Here is a 14,777-nt window from a genome sequence, read left to right as displayed (position 1 = left end):
AGTACTATCTGATACATAGTGCTACCTTGTACTGTAACCACACCTCAGTACTATCTGATACATAGTGCTGCCTTGTACTGTAACCACACCTCAGTACTATCTGACACATAGTGCTACCTTGTACTGTAACCACACCTCAGTACTATCCGATACATAGTGCTACCTTGTACTGTAACCACACCTCAGTATTATCTGACACATAGTGCTACTTTGTACTGCACCTATACCTCAGTACTATCTGATACATACTTATACCTTGCACTGTAACCATACCTCAGTACTATCTGACACATAGTGCTACCTTGTACTGTAACTATACCTCAGTACTAGCTGACACATAGTATTACCTTGTACTATAACCATACCTCAGTACTATCTGATACATAGAGCTACCTTGCCTCAGTACTATCTGATACATAGAGCTACCTTGTACTGTAACCACACCTCAGTACTATCTGACACATAGTGCTACCTTGTACTGTAACTATATCTCAGTACTATCTGATACATAGTGCTGCCTTGTACTGCATCTATACCTCAGTACTATCTGATACATAGTGCTACCTTGTACTGTAACCACACCTCAGTACTATCTGACACATAGTGCTACCTTGTACTGTAACCACACCTCAGTACTATCCGATACATAGTGATACCTTGCACTGTAACCATACTTCAGTACTATCTGACACATAGTGCTACCTTGTACTGTAACTATACCTCAGTACTATCTGACACATAGTGCTACCTTGTACTGTAACCACACCTCAGTATTATCTGACACATAGTGCTACTTTGTACTGCACCTATACCTCAGTACTATCTGATACATACTTATACCTTGCACTGTAACCATACCTCAGTACTATCTGACACATAGTGCTGCCTTGTACTGTAACCATACCTCAGTATTATCCGATACATAGTGCTACCTTGTACTGTAACCACACCTCAGTATTATCTGACACATAGTGCTACCTTGTACTGTAACTATATCTCAGTACTATCTGATACATACTTATACCTTGCACTGTAACCATACCTCAGTACTATCTGACACATAGTGCTACCTTGTACTGTAACTATACCTCAGTACCATCTGACACATAGTGCTACCTTGTACTGTAACCATACCTCAGTACTATCTGATACATAGAGCTACCTTGTACTGTAACTGCACCTCAGTACTATCTGATACATACTGATACCTTGCACTGTAACTGTACCTCAGTACTATCCGATAAATAGTATTACTTTATACTGCTCCTATCTCAGTGATATCTGATACTGTTTTCTCTGCTACAGAGCACTTGTAAGTGTTATGTAGTTTCTCTTGTAAATATTGTACAATGTTGCAGTTGTAGTGTGCTTTTTGGGTTATCATCCTGCTGTTATTATCTACTGGATTTATTCACTGTTGTGTGAAATTACCTTGGGATTGTACCAGAATTAGTATGAAAGGCTGTAAAACTTATGGTGTTCTGCCTGTGCCAAAGAAGACTCATGTCTGTTAATCGAGGTATATGTATTATTATCATTCGCATTTTCTACATTTCAAGACTGCGGTGGTGGTGCTGCGGTAGCATTGTCACCTCACAGTAAGACGTTGTCCTGTTCGATTCTTAGCTAGAGCATCTTCTGCGTGGAGACATGCGTGAATGGGAAGACTCATGACTGTTAATCGAGGTATATGTATTATTATCACTCACATGTTCTACATTTCAAGACTGCGGTGGTGGTGCTACGGTAAAACTGTCACCTCACAGTAAGACGTTGTCCTGTTCGATTCTTAGCTAGAGCATCTTCTGCATGGAGACATGCGTGAATGGGCGTACCTTCGTTTAAGGTTGTGCATCAGGGCCAGCAACTCAGCACGTGAAAAGCTACTGCCAATCATTAGTGGACCAGAGTTCCGCTGTGGCGACCCCTAACTGGGAAACACCGAAAGACACAACAACATGTTCTACATTTCATGATGAACAGAGGTGAGTATACTAATGAAATTGCCATAAATGTATACAGATAGTCAGTGACCACCCATAAGACCTACAGTTTAAGGACAAGGGTGGGTTACTAATCCCCTTTACCATTATATTGAAAAGTCAATAAGAGCATACTCAAAGATTTTCACACAGATTTGATTGACACTAAGCATTTTTGACTAGTCTTTTCAATGGTTTTCACAAAATATATCAAATAATTATTTACCAGTTACTCTTGAAGTATAGTCACTTTTTATTGCCATTCCCAATGATACTGGAATTGATTACATCCAGTTATTTTAAACATATTATGAACATGATTTTAGAAAATAATGTTTTTATGTTTAATTATAAATTTTATTTGAAAAAAACATGTTGCTATTGGTATGACTTTGTTAATAGCTATGCAAATTGTATTTTAGCTTACTGGGGACAATTATTTTGTTGAGCAAACATTTGTATAGAAATGATATTCTATTCTACCAAGTTTATGGACAATATCTTCCACTGAGATGGAGATAAAAATTCTTTAAATGATATTTTTTCAAATATTGAATGATAGTGCTACGTTTTAAAGTCTGAGATGAAACTCTCTAACAGGAATCTTAGTCTCATTGATGTACAGATATTAAACTATATTTAAAAAAGGCAGAGTTTCTTACTGTGAAAAAAATACTAAAAATTGTAAATAAACACTACCATAAAATAATAATTTCTAATCTCTGCCATGTGATACAAGAGACAGCATGGATTTTAGGTTGCAGTTATCACACAGTAAGTTTTGCATTATAAAAAATGATATTCCCTTTCTTCTTCTTTCAGCTTTTCCCGGTTAGGGGTCACCACAGCGGATCACCTTGTCTGCTTATGATTGGCAGTGGAGTTTTATGGTGTTGCATTGCCAGCCCGGCACCCAACCTACCACAGAAAGCATACACATGCACGCACTCATGCCTAGGGCCAATTTTAGAGTGTCCAATCCACCTACAGCATGTCTTTGGGGATGTGGGAGGAAACGGGAGCACCTGGAGGATACCCACACGATCACAGAAAAAATGATATTCCCTTTACCTAGGCATTTAAACATTAAAATCACATTGAGAGTTGTGCTTTAGATGCTTACGGCTGCATAGTAATGTGCATTTAATTATTTACCCTGCAAAATAATATTAGCTGTAGGATTTAAATCTTAAGAATGGTAACTATATCTGAAAAGTAACCCTGTCATGCTGTCTGTTAGCTGGAAAAGGAGAATGGCGTTTTTATTGCCCAGAATTCATTCCTCATTTAATCATGGGGATGGGATATAAACCTATATTTGTTTATCTAGGTTGGGTTCACTAGGCATAAATGTTCATAGAGTTGATAGAATATGGGAGTTTCAAGGCAATTAAATCTCATGAACATCAACATCTTGCCATACCCACCATGAGGTGGGTTACTTTTCATGGTTTTTCTTTCTTTATACAACAATAGGTCACAGTTTTTCAAGTTCAAGCATTTTCTTTTACATATTTAAAAAAAACACTAGTATTTACATGCTTCTTTTAAATAAAAAAACTTAGTTTTTTTTTTTTAAAAGTCTGCTTCCTAACGATCTATAACTAATTATATTAACTATGAACTCTGTTGGGAAATTCATAAAGTTATTGCAATCTGTACACCTTTGCGTATGCATCCTGATCACCTTCTGGGATAAAGAAACAGTCCTAATGTGGTGCCACATGGTGCTGTAGTATGAACACATGCAGCCCTGTATAGGGCTGGCTCCACAACTGTGCTGTGTACTAAAGAGTTAGACCGGGGAAGAGGAAGATGCTGATTAGCATTGAGCCCTGTCTCCCAGAACTGTCTCCTGGATGGCATCTGCATGCTGAGCTTTTCATAAATTCACTCACCATGGCTGGCCCCACCACATCTTGGCAGTGGACATAGCAAAAGGTTGTGTTTATCTACTAAATATTAAACTAGTATGGAGGATCAGGGGTTGGGGGCACACTAGCTTCCAGGGATAAAACAACTGTGCCTTAATAGCACCAGCAACATTATGGAGATAGGGTGTGGGGGGGACACTAGCCATCAGGCATACTAAACTTGTGTTGTAATGGCACTTCAACTAGTACAGGGATGGGGAGGGTGGGGGAAATGCTAGCCACCAGGCATACTAAACCTGTGTCATAATGGCACTTCAGCTAGTACAGGGATGGGGAGGGTGGGGGAAACACTAGCCGCCAGACATATCACACTTGTGTCATAATGGCACTTTAACTAGTACAGGGATCGGGGAGTGGGGAACCACTAGACACCAGGCATACTACACTTGTGCTATAATGACATTTCAACTAGTACAAGGATCTGGGGTGGGGGAAGCACTATCTACCAGGCACACTACACTTGTGACATAATGGTACTTCAACTAATATGGGGATCACGGTGGTGGGGGGATCAGTAGACACCAGGAAAACCACAAATATGCCATAATGACACCTACAGCAGTAGAGGGGATCAAGGGTTGGGGAAATCATTAGCCACCAGGGAGTACTGTACACTCTTGTGCCATAGTGGCACATACACCAGTATGGGAATCAGGGGACAACTCACAGACAGAAACATGGTGTGTGTGTGTGTGTGTGTGTGTGTGTGTGTGTGTGTGTGTGTGTGTGTGTGTGTATGTTATGTTTCAATGTGTACTTGTGGAAGTGGGAGAGTGTCTGGGGTAGGATGTCTATGGCTACCTGATGCATCCATAGCAGTTAACTACAGTGATGTGTAGTTCAGAGACATGCAAATTAGCTGATAATGAGGTCTTTCCTCATTGAGGCAGACATGCCTTTAAATCACAAAATACTGTGTTGTGAGTGCAGGGCCTTTTAGCAGGAGATGTATGGCTTGTGATAGTCCCTTTAATGAATCCCCATTCTGTAAAAGCGTGCCTCTTATTTTCCTTTTTTAGGAATATTAATAAAAGTTTATTTATGTTATATTATTTGTCGTATTTCATTGTTCAAATTTTTGATGAAACATCACTTTCATAGTTGTCAAATAATTCAGAAAGTTTGGGCCAGAATTAAAAGGTTATTATTCAAGAATTAACTCTTGATTTTACAGTGTCAGCTTATTTATCATGTGCGAATCTTGCCAGGTTAATCATTTCAGTCGTCATAGGAGCTGAAGAGTTCATTCACTTTCTTTTTACTATTTTGCTCTGGTAACGCAGAAGCTTGTTGATGGAGATAAATGCTATTGCGCTGTCTTCCATGTATTGTTTTATATGTTTATAGGAATATAGCTGTTTAATTTAATGCCATCTACTTTGTGAGATACAAATACGTTGCATGACTTGGGAACAGTTATGTAGTTAAAAAGCATATAAGTAAAGATGAGCAAACCTAAACATATTTACAACACACAGCATGTTTGAACTTTATCATAATGACCACTGATTTATGCTGATGATAGCAGAGTTACCAAAGTCTGGCATCTGCTTTATACAATTAGTTTGTATGTTATCATAGATTTAGGCAGAACACAACAAATCCAGTATATGTACCATTTAACTGCTTGCATTAATGTAGATGATTTCTAGGTAGCACTGTTGGATAAAAATATTATGCTTATTTCTTTTCTGCAGCTGTTCAGAATGCAATTATTAAAGTAAAATAAGGAAGTGTAATAAACTTCAGCAGCTGTATAATACCAACCAGCAAGTGTTAATTAATAAAATGCCTTTAAACTTAATTCATGCATTATTTTTAGTGACTCAGCACTCGGTCCACATGATATTTAAACGCTTAAGTATGATATACTAACTTTGTGATATATACTTCTTCCAGTAAAGGTCTTAACAATTTTTCAATTTTCACCAATTCGGCTTTAAATAGGAACTTTGGCCTATATTGTTGTTGCACTCTTCAGTTACAGATTATGTTGCCAACATTAGCTTATGGTATTCTTTTAGATAACATCCTAAACAAGTACACAGTAGGTCTCATTTAAATATAATTAATGATTTTTTACGAAATACCTGTGCATCCTCATCTGAGACAATAGAATCTGCCTGGTGAAGATGTGGGAGTTGAATATCTGAATGGTCTCGGTTGTGAAAAAGTTTCTCAGAACCAACAGGCATCTCTGTGAACACGAGAGAGAGAATTATGAAAAGTGCAGTTTGCACATTTACAGAGGTAATCTGCTTTATCCTCTTCCTGATGTCTTGAAACATTTTCAGCAGAGGGAACAGCTGTAATAGCATATGCTGAAAAATCCACCTGTCCAGGTAGGTCACAGGGCCACCAGTGCCACAATTTAGTAGTGTCAAGGAATTCTACGCTCTTCGTCTTTGTTGATGTATTGCAACACCCACCTGTGGGATCTTTTGTCTTATTGTCTAAAAAAGAAACCAGATTGTGTGAGTTCCCATCTGTGCTCAGTCACTAGAAGCAACTATCACTTCTCGTTTAAGGATTTGTTGCACATGATTATATTTTCCTGTTAAAATACTGTCCTTCAAGACTGAATGAGAAAAAATGTGTTAGTAAAACATCAGTAGTATGAACATAGAGCAGTTGTGAACTTAGAAGAAATGTATTGTAAGTTTAATTTTAATTATGACTTTTGAAACATATATTGGACAATGAACTATACTCCATAATTATTCTTCCATTAATTTATTACATTTCAATGCATATTTTAACTGATTCAAACAGATACACATTGTTGCATCTATTGTTTAATGAAGTTTTAAGTTGCATAGTTTTCTCCATCTCCATATTAGGTTCACAGTGGCATGTCTTGCTAAGTAAGAAAAGGCATTTGCTTGAAAAAGGAAAATATATGATAATTACAAGCTTTATTTTTATTTAGAATGTGTTACTATGACTGAATGCAGAATGTAACTTGCATGAAACAATTATGTCATCATGATACTATACAAAATAACTTGTTGGTTACATGAAGTGTTATCTCTGACGTCTGAAGAGGTCCATCAACTTTAATTAGTACTTTCAGATAATGTTATCCATGTACTTAAGAACAGATTCTCCTATGTTAGTTATCACCTGTCAGCTCATGTTATGATTTAAATTAATTCTTAACAGAAATGGAACATAATCTTGGAGAAATTTTTTTTTAAGTAAATGGTTATAACATTTTATATTTTGTCTTCTGTTTGTCTGCTTGTTTGGACAACAGCAGAACTGCACACTGTCATCACTTCTTTGTTCCTGCAAACCATGGGTCACAAAATCTGAAATGTTGAGCCTGTGAACTATCTGCACAGACTCTGTATTGCATGCAGTCATTAGTTTTTTCTTGTATATATTTTTAAGTGAGAGTGTGTAGTGGCATTTATGGTACTTCCAAGTGTAAAGTAACAGAAAACCTTCACTGATACTTTACATGTATTCTTTATTACCAACGTACATGATTCATTTACCTGTGGTAAACAGATTTACCTTCACTGATACTTTACATGTACTCTTTATTACCAAAGTACATGATTCATTTACCTGTGGTAAACAGATTTACCTTCACTGATACTTTACATGTACTCTTTATTACCAACGTACATGATTCATTTACCTGTGGTAAACAGATTTACCTTCACTGATACTTTACATGTATTCTTTATTAGCAAAGTACATGATTCATTTACCTGTGGTAAACAGATTTACCTTCACTGATACTTTACATGTATTCTTTATTACCAAAGTAAATGATTCATTTACCTGTGATAAACAGATTTACCTTCACTGATACTTTACATGTATTCTTTATTACCAAAGTATGATTCATTTACCTGTGGTAAACAGATTTACCTTCACTGATACTTTACATGTATTCTTTATTACCAAAGTACATGATTCATTTACCTGTGGTAAACAGATTTTCCTTCACTGATACTTTGCATGTATTCTTTATTACCAAAGTACATGATTCATTTACCTGTGGTAAACATTTACCTTCACTGATACTTTACATGTATTCTTTATTAGCAAAGTACATGATTCATTTACCTGTGGTAAACAGATTTACCTTCACTGATACTTTACATGTACTCTTTATTACCAAAGTACATGATTCATTTACCTGTGGTAAACAGATTTACCTTCACTGATACTTTACATGTATTCTTTATTACCAAAGTAAATGATTCATTTACCTGTGATAAACAGATTTACCTTCACTGATACTTTACATGTATTCTTTATTACCAAAGTATGATTCATTTACCTGTGGTAAACAGATTTACCTTCACTGATACTTTACATGTATTCTTTATTACCAAAGTACATGATTCATTTACCTGTGGTAAACAGATTTTCCTTCACTGATACTTTGCATGTATTCTTTATTACCAAAGTACATGATTCATTTACCTGTGGTAAACATTTACCTTCACTGATACTTTACATGTATTCTTTATTAGCAAAGTACATGATTCATTTACCTGTGGTAAACAGATTTACCTTCACTGATACTTTACATGTACTCTTTATTACCAAAGTACATGATTCATTTACCTGTGGTAAACAGATTTACCTTCACTGATACTTTACATGTATTCTTTATTACCAAAGTAAATGATTCATTTACCTGTGATAAACAGATTTACCTTCACTGATACTTTACATGTATTCTTTATTACCAAAGTAAATGATTCATTTACCTGTGATAAACAGATTTACCTTCACTGATACTTTACATGTATTCTTTATTACCAAAGTACATGATTCATTTACCTGTGGTAAACAGATTTTCCTTCACTGATACTTTGCATGTATTCTTTATTACCAAAGTACATGATTCATTTACCTGTGGTAAACAGATTTTATGCTGCACTTCTAATTTGCTAGACAACCTAAACCTTTGCTTTCAGTTGATCAACCTTCTCTGCAATTCCATGTTGAAAACTTCACTCCTACACCCAACCTTTAAAATATTACATTTCCAGTGATTAGGGTAAGGCTAAACCCTGATGTGTATAGTGCCTATATAGGCTACTCTCTCAGTGATAGCACAGCCATTGAGATATAAAATATATTAGAGTGTGAGGGATTAAAACATAATACAATATTTCATCAATACTTGGTATAAGGCCGCTGTTTTCCGAGCGTCTATATTTCTTTCAATGGTTCAAACAAAATGTATACTCTTGAAGGACTTCCATTTAGTATCGTGTGTGTGTGTGTGTGTGTGTGTGTGTGTGTGTGTGTGTGTGTATGTGTGTGTGTGTCTGTACACATGAGTGTGTATCTATGTTGAAGGAGATGACAAGAACTTGTAAGGATGAAGAACATTTCATTTATCCTGGAAACACACATGCTATTTGCCACACAGCATGGCTAAATGAGATCTGTTGCTGACCAACCTATAATGCGTACATAAAGTAAAATGAGGCACTGTGAATCTTAATATGGATATTTCACTGTAATGAATGCATACATTAGCACATAAAGATATAGGAAGACTAGGGCACAGGGGACAGCTGCCAGGGTGCAAGTTGTATGGGGCACAGACTGTGTGCAATGTAACAATTAAAAAAAAAGAACTGGTTGACAGTTCACAAGAGGATCCTTAGACACCAGGCACACTCTTTGTACTAAAGGTACTAAGAAAGGACTCCCAACTCTTTACCTTCACACGTCACACAGAGAATAACTGTCCTCTGCACTACCACAATGCACCAAGGATGCTTGATAACATTTCCTAAGTCATTAAAAAAATATGTAAAGTATAAGGAGGAGAAGCCTTTGGACCCCCCACTGTGGACACAGCTATCTGTAGCATTGATGTACTAATCAGTTAATATAGTTAGGGTTTTTTGAAATAAAAATAAGTATAGTTGTAACCTGGATGTCTGGCACAGTTCAATATCTAGAATGGTCCCTGAGTTATAATGTATGAGGCAAGTAAAAGCAGCACAATGTGAGTGTTCCCTAAAATCAGTGGGGGGGCTGCAGGATAAAGCTGGGGAGAATGCCAGATGACAGCAGGGAGAATACTGTAAATATGTGGAGTAAATTTAAAAGTTAAGACAGCAACAACAGTAGAATCCCAATGCAGTTTCTGCACAGTAAAAAGTATGAAACTATAATGTTTGGCATTATTGACTGATAGTAAAATCATTCATGAATTATAAGCACAGGGAAAACATAAGAAGAGGCATTGAGATGTTCTGACAAGTCAGAGACAGGTGAGAGGTAAATGGTGTGTATGTGTATGTGTGTGTGTTTGAATGTTTGTCTCTGTGTGGATCGGTGAATGGGAGGTGGATGCCTTTGCCAAGGTGGTGCATAAGCCACAAGTGTTAATTAACAAAGAAAAATGCTGATTAGCACTAGCTGATTTAGAGACATACAGATTAGTTAATAATGAGGTCTTTCCTCATTATGGCTATCATATCTCTGAATTGCAGATTGTCACATCATGTGAACAATCCAGCCCCTAAAAGAGCTCTCACATTCAGTCAGCTGAATCACAGACGGTAGCTGATACCACAAAACCTGGGTAAGATAAGCAAACAAAAGTCTGTGTTATGTCTTTAATCTGGCATGTGACATCGCCAGCCATCCCCCTACTGAAAACCAGAGATGTCTAGTTAGGACATAAGGTGTCAGCAAATCATTGAGGTGAACATAGCCCAGATTGTGAACAGCATGAGATGTTAAGGACACATCTGGCAGCAAATGGAAGCCAGTGCAGATCCCTCAGAAATGGATTTATCATCTATTTATAAAACAAACAAAAAAATAAAAATGCATAATAATGACAAAATATGGAATTATTATAGATCAGTTAATGGACATGTGCCAAATGACAGAGATAAAAAAACTAATTCTTCTCTCTCCAAAGCAGACATCACTTTCATTACATTGGAGACTTTTTACATGGCAATTCATACACAGATCTTATGTAACCCCTCATAAAATGGAACTTATGTTTAAGAAAAATATTGGCTGCTGGAGATGTGATTTATCAATAAAAGCAGACTGGCAACATATGTTCTACGAATGCCATTTGATTAAACCATATTGGGATAAAATAAATTATTTTCTGCAAATGGTATTCAATGATAAATTCCAGATTTCCAAATCTATTATTTTGTTTAATGCACCTGTACCCGATTGTGTGCCAAGAACAAAATATGTAATCTTATGGACTCTCCTAGCTATTGCAAGGAAGAACATTACATAAAACTGGAAATCCAAAGCTTCTCTAACTTTTAAGCAATTCATGAATATGGTGTCAGCAGTATTGCAATTGGAAATGAACACTATTAAAGGAAGAACTGAAAGAACTACATCATTATACGTAGCATGGCAAAAAATAACTGAAATACTGGAGAATAATGACTGCAGCAGATTATAATCAGGAAACAATTGTATAGAAAGTCAATTATATGTCAACAATAGACACCCTTGTAAATACTTTATTTTGGTTTTAATGTTTGATATCTGTTTAGAGGTTTTAGCCTACCTTTTTAAATAATTTGTAAATACTTCATTGTCATAAATAACCTGCATTCATGTTTTCTTGTTTTTGGAAATGAATAAAAATATTAAAGAAAAAAAAAAAAAAAGAAATGGATTTATGTGACTGTTCTGAAACATGCCAGTTAGTAGACTGGAAGCAGAATTTTGTACCCACTACAGTCATGCAAGTCACTGCCCATAAAGCCAAGGTAAAGGACGTTATAGTAATACAGGCAGGAAATATACTTCCAGGCCCGATGATGGTATAATATGCTTCTTAAAAGGGAAATACATTCTTATAATGCTCAAAAAAAAACAAAAAAAACAAAAACAAAACAAAAAACAGGGCTACAAAAAATTCCTTATCACACGAAAGCCAAAAAGAATAACTTTTAAGTTAGATAAATGCCCCAGTAAAAAGCAGTTTTATAAGACTTAATTCATGATTGGTCAGGTCATAAGTTTAACTCAGGGCAAAGAATAACGTACAAACAGACACGAGCAATAACTGAACAAACCTATTCCAATGCTCATAAAAATTACCATAACATCTTGGACTCTTGTCTAATTAAAAATGTCAACAACTTAGTGCCCCCTTATAAGGTTAGACAGTCTAAATGACCACAGAAAAATCATGGTAACAAGATCTTTCTACAATAAAGAATGTATCAATAGAATGAAGTCCTAATATTTTCTTTCTTAAAATAACATTTTATCTGTCATTCATGGTTAAAGCATTCAAAAAAAAAAAAAAACAATCCTACTAGCCCCATGGCTCAGAGGAATCAAGCCTTGACTGCATCCCAGATGACTCATGTTTTATTTGCACATGGTTGCAGGATGGATGTGGTAGAAGAGGATGGAAGTGAGAAGTTGATGTTGCAATGGTGAAACTTGCGGAAATGCAGGTGTATCACCTGCAGTAAGGAGTCCAGCAAGCCCACAATGTATAGCAGTGAGCCACTGCTGCTGTAGTATTTAATTACATTGTGTCTATTAATTTTACAGGACAGTACTATCTAGATAGTGTGGTTTACCTACACTCAAACTCTAAAACTAGCATTTTTACATTAAGAGGGCTTTCCAACTGCACTGTTCCTGTAGCAAACATATCAGAATACGGGGCTGCTGACTGAAACCTTATTCTGTGCTATGACTGCTCTGTAGGCTTAGCTGTTGTAAAACTTGTTTTTCCGATTCTGTATAAGCCCAGTGTTTGTGTGGGTTTGTGTTCAATTCCTCAGATCAGCTCTCCATGTGGCTACTTTGCCTGAGAGTTACAGAGAATCTGATGCATTTAAAAGCCATTCACTGCTAAAAGAATGAAATAAGTATCATTTTGTACTTCTGCTGATTATATTTGCTATATTTCATAAGAATCCAGTATTAATTGTTACATTTCACTCACTTTAGTAGAATTTCAAAACTGAACTGTTTCTACTTTTCCTGTAGCACTTATTTACATTGTGTCTGCTAGTTTTACAGGACAGTAGTATCTAGACTCTGTGTTTTCCCATTGAGTTCTAAAAAGCATTTTTACATTAAGAGGGTTTTCTGACTGGACTCTTGTGGAAGAAGTGTTCTGTAGCAAACCTATCTGAGTTGAGGGCTGCTGGTTGAATGCTTACTGTGTGTTTTCCTGATTGGTCTGTAGGCCTTGCTGTTATAAAACGTGTTTTTCTGATTCTGTATAAGCCTAGTGTTTGTGCTAGGCTGTTCTCCATGCAGTGGTGGTTAGCAGTTTCCTGTGTAGACACAAATACTATCAAGTTAAAGTTCCTTTAGAATAACTATCTCTGATACCTTCCCCAGTCTCCCAGTTGTTCTAGGAACACCTGAGTTGTGCACAGAACAGCATTGCCTTGTTAGATAGCTGCAGTTCATACTGAGCATAGCAACCATTTTTCATCCATGTGCTATTATCCCAGTCCAGTTAAATCTCCCCACACTTATCTCCCCACACGTCTTCCTGGTTAAATCCATAGTAGAAAAACAGGAACCATGGATAGACACTTTCCTGCTATTTCTGTGGCCAGCCTGGTGGACATTGGCATCCTGAGGCAATCTAGCAATTATCTCATGTATACTGACAGCCACTTAATCCTGAAAGAAACTAATAAGTGAGATGTAGTTACACTATGAAAACTGAGACTTGACTCCTGCATACTGACAAATCAAATGACAAACAGGTTGACAGCACACACACATCGTTTTCTCACTAAATGAGTTATTGACACATAATCCCATGTAAGCAGAGGTACTCACAAGTAACATATGAACACTTTTGAGGTCTCACATATGCTTCCTTCAGAAAAAAACATGCAAACAAAACTAAGTAAATACCAACCATTACACATACAATTACACATCACAGTGTCTTCACAAGCAAGCCCTAAGGCAAAACACTACACATTCAAACATCTTGGTCAAAGGAGACTTGATCATGAGACACAGGAATGTCTCCCACATTAGGTGGAATAAAGAGAAGGTTACAGTCAGTTACCTGTCCGGGGCCAGGATTCACCAGATCACACAGGCACTGAGGTCACTTAACCACAAGTACCACCATGACTCAGTCATAGTTAATGTGAATGACCTGGGATGTACCTTCCAGGACTATATGAAGAGAAACATGATGGACATCTCTGAATACTTGTCACAGACATATATGAGACTTTCATTAAGCAGGATTCTATCCTCAGCAAGAATGATACCACAATACAAACAGAAAATGATTGGCTTCAATAATTGGCTTAGATAGTGGTGTCATTCCAAGGAGTTACAGTATTTGTCAGCCTGGGATGACATGATCAACAGACCACACTGCCTTGTTGGAGATGGTCTGCATCTGTCACCGCTAGGCTTTTGATTACTGGCCAAGGCATTACCCACCCCCATAGTGCTTTTTTTAGGCAGTGCCAAATTCTTCTAATACCAAGCTGAATGTACTACTAGGAGTTTTAACAAGAAACTGCACTCCCTGAAAGGTCTCCTCACCCTGGAGAATGCTGACATCTATGTAGTTACAGAGATATGGCTCAAGGCAGCAGAAAACACCCTAGCAGTGCAAGGCTACAATGCTTATCACAGATTCAGAAAGGAAAACTGAAAGAAGAAGGACTTTACATAAAAAACAATTACACCTATAGATTGGTCAAACAGGATGGCTAGCTTGAGCTGCTCCATGTTCAGCTGACCATAGTCAAAATCCCCCACCATAGCACAGCTAGCTACAGGTCCCCAACCATGAACCATGAAAATCACTCTGCATACCTGAAGTTACTAGAATCACTTACCATTCAGTCCAACACACTGCTCATGG

At 36.9% G+C, this 14,777-nt stretch overlaps 1 protein-coding gene across 1 annotated transcript in view; it reads right to left on the bottom strand.

Moving 5' to 3' along the window:
- Window positions 1–6,363, bottom strand: part of LOC122799944 (matrix metalloproteinase-21-like) — a 176,298-nt gene extending 169,935 nt beyond the window's left edge. The window contains exon 1 of the mRNA XM_044069353.1: window positions 6,007–6,363. Within this exon, the coding sequence (XP_043925288.1) occupies window positions 6,007–6,234 (228 nt within the window). The 5' untranslated portion in view covers window positions 6,235–6,363. The remainder of the gene's footprint in view (window positions 1–6,006) is intronic.
- Window positions 6,364–14,777: the final 8,414 nt, after the last annotated feature.

This window comes from Protopterus annectens, chromosome 4.part0 (assembly GCF_019279795.1).
Source record: "Protopterus annectens isolate FY-2018-M chromosome 4.part0, PAN1.0, whole genome shotgun sequence".
NCBI lineage: Eukaryota > Metazoa > Chordata > Ceratodontiformes > Protopteridae > Protopterus > Protopterus annectens.
The sequence above is the reverse complement of the archived record's forward strand: the minus strand, read 5'-3'. Positions and strand labels throughout refer to the sequence as shown.